At 42.2% G+C, this 14,722-nt stretch overlaps 1 protein-coding gene across 4 annotated transcripts in view; it reads left to right on the top strand.

Moving 5' to 3' along the window:
* rbm27 (RNA binding motif protein 27) overlaps positions 1-14,722 on the top strand; it is a 33,137-nt gene that overhangs the window by 3,786 nt on the left and 14,629 nt on the right. For 2 of the 4 annotated variants that reach the window (XM_080435895.1, XM_080435897.1), the window contains exons 3-15: positions 350-474; positions 1,311-1,390; positions 3,058-3,308; positions 4,038-4,337; positions 5,832-6,131; positions 6,917-7,105; positions 8,676-8,822; positions 9,516-9,669; positions 9,787-9,870; positions 11,194-11,347; positions 12,524-12,760; positions 13,430-13,561; positions 14,210-14,335. In XM_080435895.1, the coding sequence (XP_080292021.1) occupies positions 350-474; positions 1,311-1,390; positions 3,058-3,308; positions 4,038-4,337; positions 5,832-6,131; positions 6,917-7,105; positions 8,676-8,822; positions 9,516-9,669; positions 9,787-9,870; positions 11,194-11,347; positions 12,524-12,760; positions 13,430-13,561; positions 14,210-14,335 (2,279 nt within the window). The remainder of the gene's footprint in view (positions 1-349; positions 475-1,310; positions 1,391-3,057; positions 3,309-4,037; positions 4,338-5,831; positions 6,132-6,916; positions 7,106-8,675; positions 8,823-9,515; positions 9,670-9,786; positions 9,871-11,193; positions 11,348-12,523; positions 12,761-13,429; positions 13,562-14,209; positions 14,336-14,722) is intronic. The other 2 variants (XM_080435896.1, XM_080435898.1) reach the window with 2 other exon arrangements.

The following is a 14,722-nucleotide window of genomic DNA, read 5'->3' on the forward strand; positions in this document are numbered from 1 at the left end:
GCATATTTTAATGTTAGCTGCTTTTACTTATGCCGTTCAAGTGTAATTGCTGTGTAGACTTTCTATTTTGCATTCATTGAGGTTTTATTTTCTATGGAGTTGTTTTCCCCCCTTTTCTTTGTCATTGCATGCTGTCTCTGCTGTTTTCCTGCACACTATTCTTTTAATTACTCTTCTACGGGGAATCTGCCTGGGATACATTGGCCTGGCATAAGTAATTCAGAGGAAATGTCAGGTTGTTGAGTACCATGGGTTGGTCTATTAATGGAAGAACATTCTGAATGAGAATATTGATAGAATATTAGTCACAGAATAAGTCTTAAGATTGTAATCCGCCATTTCATTGCAGAGACAACAGGATTTGTCGATAAACTCTTTGAATGTCTGACAACCAAGAACTACTTGGGCAATCCTCCTGCCACGGACACACCCAAGGAGGAGGTCAAACCAGCTGTGGTCAAAGTAGAGGTAGAGGTAAGAATTGTAAATGAATAGATTCAGTGCCCTATCCTGCGTGCCGTGCCGCCTTACCCCTTATGCCTAAACCTTTTATGCATTTTTTTACTATTTTGAAAGACCTTTTAAAATGGCTCAAATAGCCGAACTACAAGCTCACAACACAGCTATTTTCACTATTTTAAAATGTTTTTGAAAATAGTAAAAAATGCCAAAAGTGTTTAGGCATAATTGGTAAGCGGCGTGCAAGATAGGGCGCTCGGTGTCATTACATACTAAGGCCTCTTTGCAGTGGTTGTGTATACATGTAAAAAAAGTGTGGGGATGTATTAGATGCCACAAATGTAATATTGCTTGATAATTGGAAGCAACTACAATTATCTTGCCTCACAACAAGTATTCCTTAGGGGTGCAACCGTTAATTGAACTAATCAATTGAATGTATTTATTATAATTTATACTTGTTTAAATACAGTTGCATAAATGGACCATGTAGTCCATTTTCCTATTTTTCTCATCCATTTGGCGCTTTTAATTCGATGTACTGCTGTACATTAAAAATGTCAATAAAATATAATATTCAGTCAAATCAGTCAATCAAGTAGGGCCGCAACAGTTAATCACTTTCATCCTGTCATAGCTGTTTTTGGGCATGTCATTATGGATAAACATTTTCAAAAATCCCTAAAATTGCAAGCTCGGCTACAAGCTATACTAGGCTTATTTTGTAAAGTACTTTCTACAGTATATACTGGTAGAAGGTCACCATGGGTGGACTTGAGACCACAAAGGACTGGAGGAGTTAAAGTTTTAATGTCTGCATTTGTGTGGTTTTGTTTTATTTTCCTCTCAAGGCTGAAACGGCCCAGGAGCAGAGAGACGTCAGGCAGAGGAGAAGTCCTCTTAGAAACCGTCCCGACTTCAATGAGTCCAGGTATGAGATCTAGATTGTTTCTCAATCATTGGGTTTGTGTGATTCTCTGACGGGGTCAAGGACAAAGAGCAGCTTTAATAAATGATGAAGAATGTAACCATTCAGGCTCAAGTTTCAAGTTCAGTGCATACCTCCCTTAGATATATATACATACGTATGTGCAGATGAGCAATCATGGCATCAAAGTGGAATGGAGCAGACTTGACTTTACAGTAAAAATTCACCAAAGAAATATGTGCTTCCATGTTGGCTACCGCTTTAAGGTCCAAACACATAGAGACATGAATGGGCAATATGGACTAAATCAAATATATTTGACCAAATACCTCTATCAATATTGTGTCAATTTCTTCTCCAAAATATTTTCAAAAATAACAGATCTAAAAGCTCACAACGCATTGCGATGTGATGCAGTGTGAGTTTGTAAATCACCTACTTCACATAGTTTTGAACACATTCATATTCAGTCACAATATGACCATATCCCAGACAATATCTATTGTCAGGTCACAATATAAGACAATATCTATTCTCAGGTCACGATATAAGACAATATCTATTATCAGGTCACGATATAAGACAATATCTATTCTCAGGTCACAATATAAGACGATATCTATTCTCAGGTCACAATATAAGACGATATCTATTCTCAGGTCACGATATAAGACAATATCTATTCTCAGGTCACGATATAAGACAATATCTATTCTCAGGTCACGATATAAGACAATATCTATTATCAGGTCACGATATATTGCCCAGCCCTACATGAAAGTCTTACACAACGTACATTGTCACCAACCTTTTGCTGCTTGTACCTGTAGGGGTGAGACAAATGAAACCTTCTTGATTGACTAACTACATATAAGACAAATCCCACCCTCAATCCTCCTCATCCACCCAACAAAACATAGTTAGTCTGTGGTTTTCTTCATAGCCCCCTTGAGGCCAACTGTTGCTATTTTCTCTGTCATTGTGTGTGTGTCCGGTGTACAGGGATTAGCACCTTGTGTACATCTCCATGGTTACATGGAGGTACAGTGGATTCCTGTGAGACCCACTTATAGCTTGATTAAGGCCCTGGTGTCCCTTGTCCCTGAAACACCACATACATCACTGTCAAGGAAACATTCTGCATACTGGGGATGGCATGGCAGAAATGGCTGAACCCATTTAGACCCGAGGCCGAAGTTTTCTGAAAAACTTACATTTTTATTCAAATAAATTACAAACAATAATGTTGCTGTATACTGTATACAGCAACAACTACACCAAAAGGGGTTCCCGGATTGAAAGTTATAGTTATGTAGTGGTGTTCCAGGTCTAAATGGGTTAATTCTTATATAAAAGTTAAATTATCTCAAAATCCGCCTACAGTACTAGTAGACCAAGAAAAATCTGTATCTAACACTATGATAGATATTAATATGTATTATTAATTATGCCCATAGATGAGAAATGTGGATCTACAAAACTGTATTTCCTACCTAGACTATCACACACACACACACACACACACACACACACACACACACACACACACACACACACACACACACACACAACCTGTGTGTGTAGGTGTTGCATTGGTGTGTATTAGATTTAGTTTTAGGATTTCGATGTTGTACGTGTCACCTATCTATAACTAAATAACACGCACACAGGAGCCACGACGACAGGAGGCGAGACGAGCGCAAGCGGCGCGAGCTGGAGCGCCATGGGAAAGGCGGTGGCGGCATCGGCGGTGGCGGCATCGGCGGTGGCGGCATCGGCGGAGTTGGCGAGTACCACCGGGAGCGAGAGCGTCACGAGCGCCGCAGGGGAAGCCCCCGCAGGCGGAGCTACAGCCGGAGCCGGAGTCGCAGCGGCAGCCGAGGGAAGAGCAGAGAGCGCGAGCACAGAGGAGGCAGAGGAGGTGAGACGCGAGCCAACAGAGACCTGAATCTGACGCACACTTTTCTGTCTTGTTCTCTTTCTCTGGAGAAGCCTTGTGGCTTTGTGCAGCACATAGGCCTTTAGTGTCTCGGAGAGAGCACTGGACGCAGCAGGTTGCATAGTATTTGTTTGTCTATGAGGTGCCATGCAGACGATGCTGAAGACTTATAACTGGGGAGTTAACAACATGGACTGGAATTGGGACTGTTACCTACAAGGTTGTTTGTTCACCACAACGATCAGCTGCTTTTGTCGGTTTGTCCACCTCGCGTGGATAGCGTAACGTTTAGTTGAGATCCAGATACATATGTTTTTTTAGCTTAACATTTGTTGCTGCTTAACCACTTAAGCCCTATATACAAGTTTATTTTATGATAATAGTGAAAATGTCCGCTCTATCTGGAGCTTTTAGAGCTGCTATTTTTGTCCAAATGTTTGTCTGTTTTCGCTGAATATTTGTCTGTCTAATAATATAAGGTGACAATATTTGTCACCTGTTACGACATTCACAGAATAGGGACGCCCGGGTTCATTTGGTTAATTAGCATCACAGCGTTGCCATAGCAAATATCTATCTAGAAATGTGCATTACATTTACATTACATCTACATGAAATTGACCAGTTGAAAGTATGTCGTTGAACCACGTGATACTAAAACAAATCGGATCAGTTGTCTGACGTTTCTCTGTCTCTCTCTGTGTGCTCTAGCAGACTTCAAGTCAAAGTTTGAGGTGGAGAGGAAGGACACCTCCGGCACCTCTGGCTCTCAGCCGCAGCCGCACCCCTCCCCTCTCCTCCCAACCCCCCAGCACCAGTTCACCTCTCTCCCCTCGTGCTCTGCCGCTGGGGTGCCGGGCACCGGGGGCGTCCCCATATCCACCCTGGCTCACCTGCCGGACAGCACTACGGACAGCTGGTCCGGTTACTACGGAAACCAGAGGCAAGATGGCAACAAAGTGTTCATCAGCAAGGGCGCGTTGCTCAAGCAGCGCTGTCGGGACTACGATGGTACGGACCATTCCCTGTTTGTTTTTATGTGACCGTGCATGTGGTTCATTTAGGGGTTACTGTGTGGCAGCATGAATAACTGTACCGTTCACAACGTCATGCTAGCACACACACAAACCTCAATGAAGCAAGCACACGACACAACTAACATTATTACCTTCAGCTGTGTTTACTTGTCAAAATGACTTTTTTTGTTTGTTCTGGTTATTCTGTGCCACTGCTGTGGTCCTTGTTTAGATTGCTGCTAATGACCCCTGTTTAATGTTCTCCCTCTCCTGGGTCCCCAGCCACCCCTCCACAGGGACATACCAGTCACTTCATTCTTATCTCAGTGTCCCACAGGCTTAAAACAGACCACCAGCAACCACACAGCATTTAACAAATGAGTTAACAAAATCCATAAAAAAGAATCTACAGAAAAAAAATCTACAGAAACAGAAAACTAAAGATCTTTTGCTCCCTTGCTGTTTGTCCATCTTTCCCTCTCCCTTCACTTAACTCTCCATCTCCTTTTGTCGTCTTGCCGCTCTACAATCATACCAGAGCGTCAGGGAGCCAGTCTCGCAAAGAAGTCGTTTGCTAGTGGATTCCCAGGAGGCAGCACCTTACGAGAGGATATGCTGGAAAAGATTTATTTTAAAGACTCCCCATTGGATTATATTGAAACATTACCATCTTAGATTATTCTAATTTCAGCTCACTCATCCATAATAAGATATGTTATGATCTTAATATATTAAGTTGTATATGTGACATGAGTCGACATACACTTAACACATTGATTGATTGCCAAGATTGCCAAGTTAAAAAATTTTTTTTTCGAAGATCTAGACTCCTATCCACTTCCTTGTTAACTTAAAACTAAAAAATTCTGTATCTCGGCTCCTGAGTCCTTTTTCTTTCTCAATGAAAATTCTCTGGCAATAAACTGCAAAAAATCTGAAATAATTCTGTCAGGTTAAGTGTTAAGACTCAATTAGGTACACCTGTGCATTAATGTTGCTCGTTAACACATAGTCCGCTCCTCCGAATAAAATGGCCATGTGTCTGAAAATAAGTGTATAATTCATGCAGACATGGTCAGGAGGCTCACTTGCTGTTTGACTGAACACTAGTGTAAGCGCAAGCCACGTGATGTAAGCTACTTCGAACATGGTATGATTGTTGGTACAATGGATTGTTGGTACAATGGACAATTATTATTTTACTTATTTTTCCATGTTCTATCTTTTTATCAATGTTAGAAGTCTTAATTAAATCCACTGTGACTCAAAAGATGAAAACGTGGTGAACACCTCATATACCCACTATAATATGCTAGAGGTACCTTGTTTAAGAGTTTAAGTTTGAATGCAACAAAATGGAGAGACATGTTGGATATTATCGTTTGGTCCATGAATGTGTTGTTATACTGCTCAAATCTTGGAACAAGATGGTGGTTATTTTGTTGGTGACATGTTTGTGCTCAACGCTCTCTTCCCCTCTGCTTTTCAGAGAAAGGTTTCTGTGTCCGCGGCGACCTTTGCCCTTTCGACCACGGCAACGACCCCCTTGTCGTCGACGACGTGACGCTGCCGGCCATGATTCCCTTCCCACCTCCGCCCGTCATGCCCCCCGCCGGGATGCCCCCACCTGCTGGGATGCCCCCACCTGCCGGCATGCCCCCACCTGCCGGCATGCCCCCCCCTGCCGGCATGCCCATGCCCCCCATCACAGAGCCCCCGCCTCCCCTCCGGATGCCCTCCATGCCCCACTACGGCCAGCCACCTCCACCCGGGGTCTTCCCCATGACTGGTAAGCACTGGTTTAACATTGGCCATGGTTACATGCACAGAAATACAATCCGAAACGTATCAAACAAAACGTATCCCAGCTACGGTCTTATATTGAATATCCTTGCTGTCGGGCAGAAACCTTGTATATCCATATTTCAACTTTTTATGTGTTTTTTTTTCCCCTTCCATAAATGGATGCCCTAGTTCGTTGTACAGCAGTGTTACACAAATAGTAGCGGAAATAGCCAACCTTCGAGCTCACAACGCGTCGAGATGCAATTTCCATTGGAACACAGGTTCTTTTTTCCACTTCCTAAAAATAGTTTCAAACATAAAATGTTTCCGCCTAACGGCGACAATATGCTGTTTATATGCAATCTTTTTTACAACCCAAATTTCAAATGACCTTGTTTCTACTGCATGTGACCACAAATATACTGATTTCATGGTTAACTTTGCTCACTGCTAGCAAGTGACGTAAGCTAGACGTTACAGAAATGTATTGTTTCCAGTGGCAATTTACTCCTTTAGACAATACATTTACGTGCAATCCCCACATATAGTACCTGACTATCGCTGTGATTAGGGATGTCTGATATTATCGGCCTCCCGATATTATCGGCAGATAATGGCATAAAAAAGTCATATTGACAAAAAAAAAATCTACAGCAGAAGAATTTCGCTATGCGTCGCATTGTGAGCTCATAAATCTGCAATTTATTTCTTCGTAACACCGGCACGCAACTACGTCTAAATCACCCTTAACGTTGAGGCATCAGTTAAGGGCCCTTGTGTCTCCTTCAGGGCCCCCACTGATAGCCACCAGTGGGATAGAAACCCCCACCCACCAGTCGGCGATCACAGCCGCCGCTCCCATCGGACCGCCTGGTGTGGGGCTGCCGCCTACTCTTCCTCCTCTTCCGCCTCCTCCTCCTCCTCTGTCCTCCTCGTCATCTGTGTCTCTGCTACGTCCCCAATATGTCCAGTCTGAATGTAAGCAGCGATGCTTTTCCTCTTCAGATTGTGTCTTTGGGGGAGGCACTTGTCCTCATTTCTGTCATTTAAGTACTTTTTTGTTTTGTGACAGGAGTTCTTGTAAGAACTACACGCATGCTTTGGCCATTTCAGGTTGCAATTGTAGCTTTTGGCCCGAGGGTGGCGCCTTTTTATAAACTTTTTTTTTTTGGGTGGGGGGGGGGTAAGAGCAGTCAGTAAACCAGGAAAAAAAAAAAAACTTCTTCTACCAAGTATGAGGTTTGTACATTTCTTTAGCATTTGATAAAGCAACAACAAAATATTTAAAGCTGCAATGCTTAACTTTTTTAGTGAATAAAATATTTCAATACAATATAACTAACACAGCTGCGGTTGTTGTAGTCCATCTGCTCTTCTATTGAGAAAATGTACATCCTGTGGTTGTGGCTTCTCCCCAGTCCCCGCTTTACCCTATAGCGGACCAGTACAAATTCCACCGCTCGTGCAGGGAACCCAGGTTTGATTCCTGTGTAGGACCTAAAAGTTACAGATTGCAGCTTTAACAATTGATGTATAACTACTGACACGGTATGGACAGGGCTCCAAATGAGTACATTGCAGAACATTCATTCAGACAATGGACTACATACTAGACAGACAAAGCTCACAAGGAACTATTTTTAGCATACATTTTAAATCCTATTAAAGTTTCCCATTATTCGCTTGATCTTAACACCTAATCTGCCAGAATTATGTCAGATTTTTTGCTGTAGACTGCCAGAGATTTTTCATTGAAAAAAAAAGTACTCAGGAGCCGAGATATAGAATTTTTAAGTTTTAAGTTAACAAGGAAGTGGATAGGAGTTTAAATCTTCGATAAATCATATCTCCTTGGTCTTTGGGTAAAAAAAAAAAAAAAAAACGAAACGCGTCTTTGGCAGCCAGGCGAGGGATTAAATAGAACGCAGATATGCGTCTTTGGCAGCCATGTGTTAAGACATGTCGCAGATGAAAAGAAACACTAATATGAGATATATTGAGGGCTTTTGTCAGACTGTAGGCAAATCTTATTTGTGTCTCAAATATGGTATTTCAACTGTCCATTATTATTTGCAAGTAATCAGATCGGATTTATGTATTCAGACGCTGAATACATAAATCGCTGAAAATGTCAGATAAACAAGCTCATTATTCTCAGCAAGCAACATCAACGATGAATGGAATTTCAAAGCACATTCTTTGGTGGTTTGAAATGCCACCCAGGAATGTGGTTCCTAAGTAGTGATTTTTGGCCTATCCAGAATGGATAGGCTACCACTCTGAACATAGCCCAAGTTTGTCCTATTTGCCAACAGAGGTGTTTGTTTATGCTGCTTCATAAGTTTCTGCATTGTATCCTAGCATTGTCTTAATTCCTAAAAATAATTGTAGTAGTTGTACAGTATGTATGTATAATGCATATCCATTTCTATATACTAAGTGTGTGCATGCATATACTGTATACTGTTTGTTTAAAGAAAAATGTCAATCTATTAAAACCTCTGTGTGTGTGTGTGTGTGCGTGTCTGGTTGTCTCTCTCTCCATTAGATAACTACGACCCAGAGGGCTACAACCCAGAGTCTCCAGGTCTGACTGGAGCGAGTCGTAACCAGTACCGTCAATTCATCCCTCGGGTCCAGACCCAGCGCTCCAACCTCATTGGTCTCACCTCAGGAGATGGACAGAGCTCCAGAGGTAGTCATTATAAAAGCCTGATAACGCGCATAACATTTTATTTCAAAGAGCCTAGCCCAGAACCGTGGTTCTCAACCTGTGGGTCGGGACCACCAGGGGATTTTCCCCACATGATTTTTGGGGGGTCCCCAGATGACAGTGAAGTGACAATTAAAGGACTTTTAAGACCTGTTTAAAACCAAAAAAAAAGTAATCAACAAACTATACTATACTATACAAACTGGTCAAACATTGGCCAAATTGTCATATAATAAGAAAGAGTCAAACATTTATCTGTGGAACCCGAGTTAAACGAAATGTAATGCCTCAACTCCTGCAATTCCAAGTGCTTGTCAGGATGGGGGTTTCATAATAGGCGACCATTCGGTGAAAATAGTCGATCTTGATCGGCTATTTTTGACAAAGAGATTTGATGTGGAGGGGAAAAAGCAGGGAACCAAATATGCACCCCTGAGGGACTCTGGTCAACTGTATACATAGTTTAAGTGGTTAAAATGGTAGTACACAAATGTCAGATGTCTAGATTTTTAGGGCAGAAAAGACTACTGGTAGTTTAATTTGTAAATATCATTGCCTAATTCAGATTAGGAATTTATTTTGAAACTAGTAGATAACATTTTTTTCCTCTTGTCAAAACAAAACCATAACATCGTAATCGTGTCCTTGTGATTTTTGTGTGTGTTTATTATCTAGCTGCCAACATAGTGATACAGACAGAACCTGCGGTCGCCGCCAGCACTGCCATCAGCATCACGTCACGCTTCAGCGCCGAGCAGGACAACAGGAAAAGACCTATGGGAGCCGTTATCACTGAGGCTCCGCCCGTTAAAAAAACCTGGATGGACAAGTAAGGATTCACCACGATACAGGGTGGTGCTATTAATAGTACATTTGTGTTCAGTGGTTCATTTCAAACAACATTGCAGACCCCCAATTGATGGAAGAACAATGGCTTCTATTTCAGCACGCAAACTTTCCAGGAAGAGAGAGCTGCCCACAGCCCACCTCTGACACACAGAGCGAGTAGACCATCTTATAATGAGCATTGGTGAGGACCAATTGTATGAATATACGGTTGAAAATGGGTAAAGTGCTCCTTATAATCATAACCTGAATCTGTGCACGGTGTGGTGATGGCATCGGCCTGGTGGAAAAACATCTGTCGTTCCATCTGTGTAAGTGCCGATGTGTGATTTCCGTCTCGCCGATCAGCACAACCCTAATGTTCACATAGGAACACATCTCCCCTTTTGGTCTTATCCGAGTTATCGGGGCAGTCTGCTCAATGTTGGGACAACCCCTCGGGTGAGTCTGGAACGTAGGCGTTCATCCAGGCTTCGCCCTGACCATCGATCACTCATAGGACATCCTTGGCATACAATTATTAAAATGAGGCTGTAAAATAAGTATGAATCATTCATTTGATATCGCAAGAGAGCGCACTTCTCAGCACCAACCGTGGACAGCACATATTCACCTGTTTCCTAGGCCGTGTGTGTTTCACTTCCTGTCGATTTGATCCAATGAAATCCAATGAAACTGGTCTGATGACCAATGAAATCGACAGGAAGTGAAACACACACAGCCTAGGAAACGGGTGAATAGAGAAAGAAAGAGACTTATGCTGTGTTTGAAGTTTTACGGCATACAATATTTTATATTAGAAAGCAATATACTGTACATTCAAAACTCGATAGGTTCAAATGGATCGAACCCACGTGGTGTTTTAACCCATTAAAACCGGGAAAGCATCTTTGTCATTTTAGATTTTAGCTATATATATATATATCCATTGGTTGGCTATTCAAAAATGGCAGATATACAAGCTCATAGTGCGGCACGGAGTGAGCTTGTAGATCTGCTATTGTTCTGCTATTTTTGTAAAATCGTTAACATTTGTGCAAATCTTTGAATATATAAATTATATTTTTAAAGCTCTTTTTTTTTACTCAAATCTTCACTTATGGGGGACCCTGGAACAAAATATTTGGGGGGTCCGGCGCCAAATACATTTAATTTTGGTTGGTCATAAAAAAAAAGCACCACTGAATCTAATATAGCAACATACGTTTTTCAGAAAACTGTTTAGAAGGCATTTGTAGACTCGGCCTCAGGTCTAAATAAAGAATATTCAAAAGACGGCCTTACCTCTAAGAGGCTAAGAGTGCACAAACACAGTTTGTGCACTCTTAGCCACAGATCTAGAGCCCATACCACTGATTACAATTTCTAGTAACTGCCCATGGCGGCGATCGACATGATACAGGCTTCATCTTTTCCTGGCATTTTCTTTCTAAATTGTTTGCCAGCAAACCAAAATATATCTGAACGCTAACGCTTATCTCTCTCTCTCGCTCTCTCTCTGTTTTAGGCCTAACTTCAACAACCAACACAAGGGCAGCTTCCCTAAGAGGAACCACTACGTCAACACTAAGTTGGAGGTGCGCAAGATTCCCAGAGAGCTCAACAACATCACCAAGCTCAACGAGCACTTCAGCAAGTTCGGCACCATCGTCAACATCCAGGTAACGTCAGTGAAACCACGCACCATATCTTGACTTGGAGCTGGAGGTTACACCATTGGAGCAGTTAAGACGTATTGGATGAGTGTTGCGTGGTAGTGGTCGAGGCTAGATTATTAAAACCCATGTCTAGAATAGCGATGGGTAAAGTTGTATTTACATGGGATGGGAAGAGGGAATAAAGAAATAAGAAATCCGCTCTCTGTAAAGTGACTTTCTCCCAGTCAGTTGTAGTTTCATTTAACATACGTTTCGACCAAAATAGGGTCTTCTTCATCATTCTAATGAAGACCACACTTGATGAGCCTATGGTTTTTATAGTGGATGTGCAAGCTGTTTTTCTTTTAACGTGAAGAGCGAATATAACATGCAAATCGGGTCTTCAGATTTCACACCCACCTTTCACATGGTTGAGCCAGCAGGGTTCCCCCAGAACAATCCATGCATCCATCCATCCATTCTATGGAACAATCCATAGAAATGTTGACCAGGGGTCATCGCCATGCTGGCTTGTGGTTGACATTTTTGACAAAATTAAATTTTTGCCATGGACATGCAATATAGACAAACATAAAGAGCTAGCCCTAAATGACCATTACAGGTCTGTCCATTTGGTTCCATCTGTACACACCCAGAGTTATGGGGGTCCTTGAAAATAAAATGTTTGAGAACCACTGCACCAGTGGACTCATTAGCTAATGTGCTATACAATACATAGTGTCATAGTAAATCAGTGTCATACATAATCTGAAGAAAACCTGGAGACTGACATTCAGTAATTGGGTGTTATGATCAAAATAAGAACATTATAATGGTGTGTAAAAACAAAATCATATTCATGATCATATTTTCCTGATGAAGACCTAGAAGGTCGAAACGTTGCAAAAATAAAAAGTGAGTTTCTTGGAGCTTGAGAACAGTGTGCGAACTTTCCTCTTTTTTTCTCCCTTGATTCTTCCCTTGATGTCCAGCACCTGGCCTAAATGCAGGCGTGGGATGTGCACACAATCTTCTCTTTAAAAACAAAATCAAACATTTGGCACAGACCAGGCCAAGTCTTGCCACGGACACATTGATGACCCCTGATGTTGACTCAAGCACTACATCCCTGGAAATGTCCAGTTCTGTGGAGAAATGTGTTTTGTTTGTCATGCAAATCCAAACACTGTCTCCCTGCAGGTGGTGTTTGGTGGAGACCCAGAGGCGGCGCTGATCCAGTACACGGCCAACGAAGAAGCCAAACGGGCCATCTCCAGCACCGAGGCCGTCCTTAACAACCGCTTCATCCGCGTCTACTGGCACCGTGAGGCCGGGGCCATCAACACGGCGCCCCAGCAGCAGGAGCAGATTTCTGGAGTGACTCAGGGAGGCGTGCCGGGCCCCAGCCTGGGACCACAGCACAGCACTTTGCATAAGGTTAATACAGGGAGCATAACCACTTAAGCCCTATTTTATACTTTGTTGCACAATGTTGTTTTGTGCGAAAATAGACTATCCATTTTGGCCTTTCACTTATAATGACACCCAAAATAGGGACGTCAAGTTGAAAGCGATTAAGAAAACGTTCGGCCGCTGCGATGAAAGAATAAATACAATTTTATGGATACATTTCATTTGGACTTACACATGACTTTAAACCTAAAAGTAAATTAACTGGGACATGATGAGCACCTGACATTTGCCAAGTGCAAATATTTCTGTTTCGGTGTCTCGTTATGAAACCATGTGAAAAAATATTGCCCCTGAGGGGGTCTGGCTGTGTGTGTCTGTCACAATCTATTGGACCAATCAGTGCCGTACTTTTTATGCATGCCACGCTGCCAGTAGGCCACAGAAATACCTCTGCCCATTTCTATATTTTTCATATTTAACTTTTTATTTTATAATGGAAGCCAAATCTGATCTGGCACAGTTTTGCTATATGAAATGCAAAGCTATCATACCACATTAAACAGTTTGACCTACTATATTTTCCGTTAGAACTCCTTTTGGCTGCAGGGAGCAAAAGACTAGTCATTTCCTCATTGTCTCATCCTCAATGCATTTCCCGCACCGTGAACACCTTTTTGTTCATTCTCTCTACAGGGGATCAAGCAACACAACCCGGCAGCTTACGTGTTGAACAAAACCATTCCCAAGCACCGGCTAGTGGGAACGACGGGTGCCGCGGCTGCAAGCAAGCTGGACGGCTTTCACCCCAGCACGGATCCTGCCGCGGTATGACTCGCTCTCCTTCGTACACATGTCATCGGACTGAGATCCTGTCCTAGGTCAAAAATGTGTTGTTGTATAGCTGCAATCCCCCACTTTTTTTTGTGAATAAAACGTTACTTTAACCAGTCTGTATGGTAGAGTATGTTAATGCATAATATTTGCAGTGGTTGGAGGTTGTGCAGTGGTTCTAGGTAGTCTCCCTGCTCTTCTATTGAGAAATGTAGGACATCTACTGATTGAGAGAGGTATTGAAATGTTCGCCCTCGCACGAGAGACCCAGGTTCGAAATCTCACGGGTTGCAGCTTTAACCCGTATGGGGTTAGAATCTTTTAGGATTTTAACGATTCACTCTTAACGCCACCCTTTAACGTGTTGTATATTCAATTTAATCTTAATCTTTTTTTTTTTTTCATTAAAGTCTTCATTAAAGTTTTTGATTAACACAAATTCAATCATACATACAATACAGTATTGCATACATATTATTGTAGTAATTAAAATTAGTATTGTAGTCAACTAGGCGTAAGCAAGCATTTGCTTGCTTCCTTCCGAGGATGTTGTTTTTACGTGACCGTCGTCTGCCATTACATTGGCATCTTTGTCCTAGACATTGCTCCAAAAATGTTGTTCTCATCACGTTTGTGTCCTAGGTGTCCACATCAGCGTTGACGGCCACCCAAAAGGGCCCCTACGCGTCCATGGCCCACAAGTCCTCCAAGAGCCTTGGGAAGACGGGCAAAGCACTGGAAGCACAGGAGGCCCTGAGGAAAAAACAGGCACGTTCATGGGTCACCTCCAAGCATTCTGCTAGATTTATGAAAAGGATCCATCTGAAATGCATTGCAGAGTCAGTGGTCTTCAGGCTGGTGTTAATCTGATATTGATATCCTCAATCACTCAGCCTGTTATTGGTTGACTATGGATCGTGGCACTTAATCTGGTCTTGCACTTTATCACTGCAGTAATAATGCATTTGCCCTTTTTATTGGGGCAGATGCTACTACTAGCTTGTTATGTGTGAATGCTCACTAGACCGACAATTAATTATTACAGTCATTAATGTCTCACTCTTAATATAGTCCAGTCTCTAGTTATTGTGCTTCATAGCTACAGTATATTTTTATGGCGGTGAAAATGAAGTATTAGTGATTGTTTGGATTTGA

This window comes from Gymnoscopelus braueri, assembly GCF_963280865.1.
Source record: "Gymnoscopelus braueri genome assembly, chromosome: 8".
Lineage (NCBI taxonomy): Eukaryota > Metazoa > Chordata > Actinopteri > Myctophiformes > Myctophidae > Gymnoscopelus > Gymnoscopelus braueri.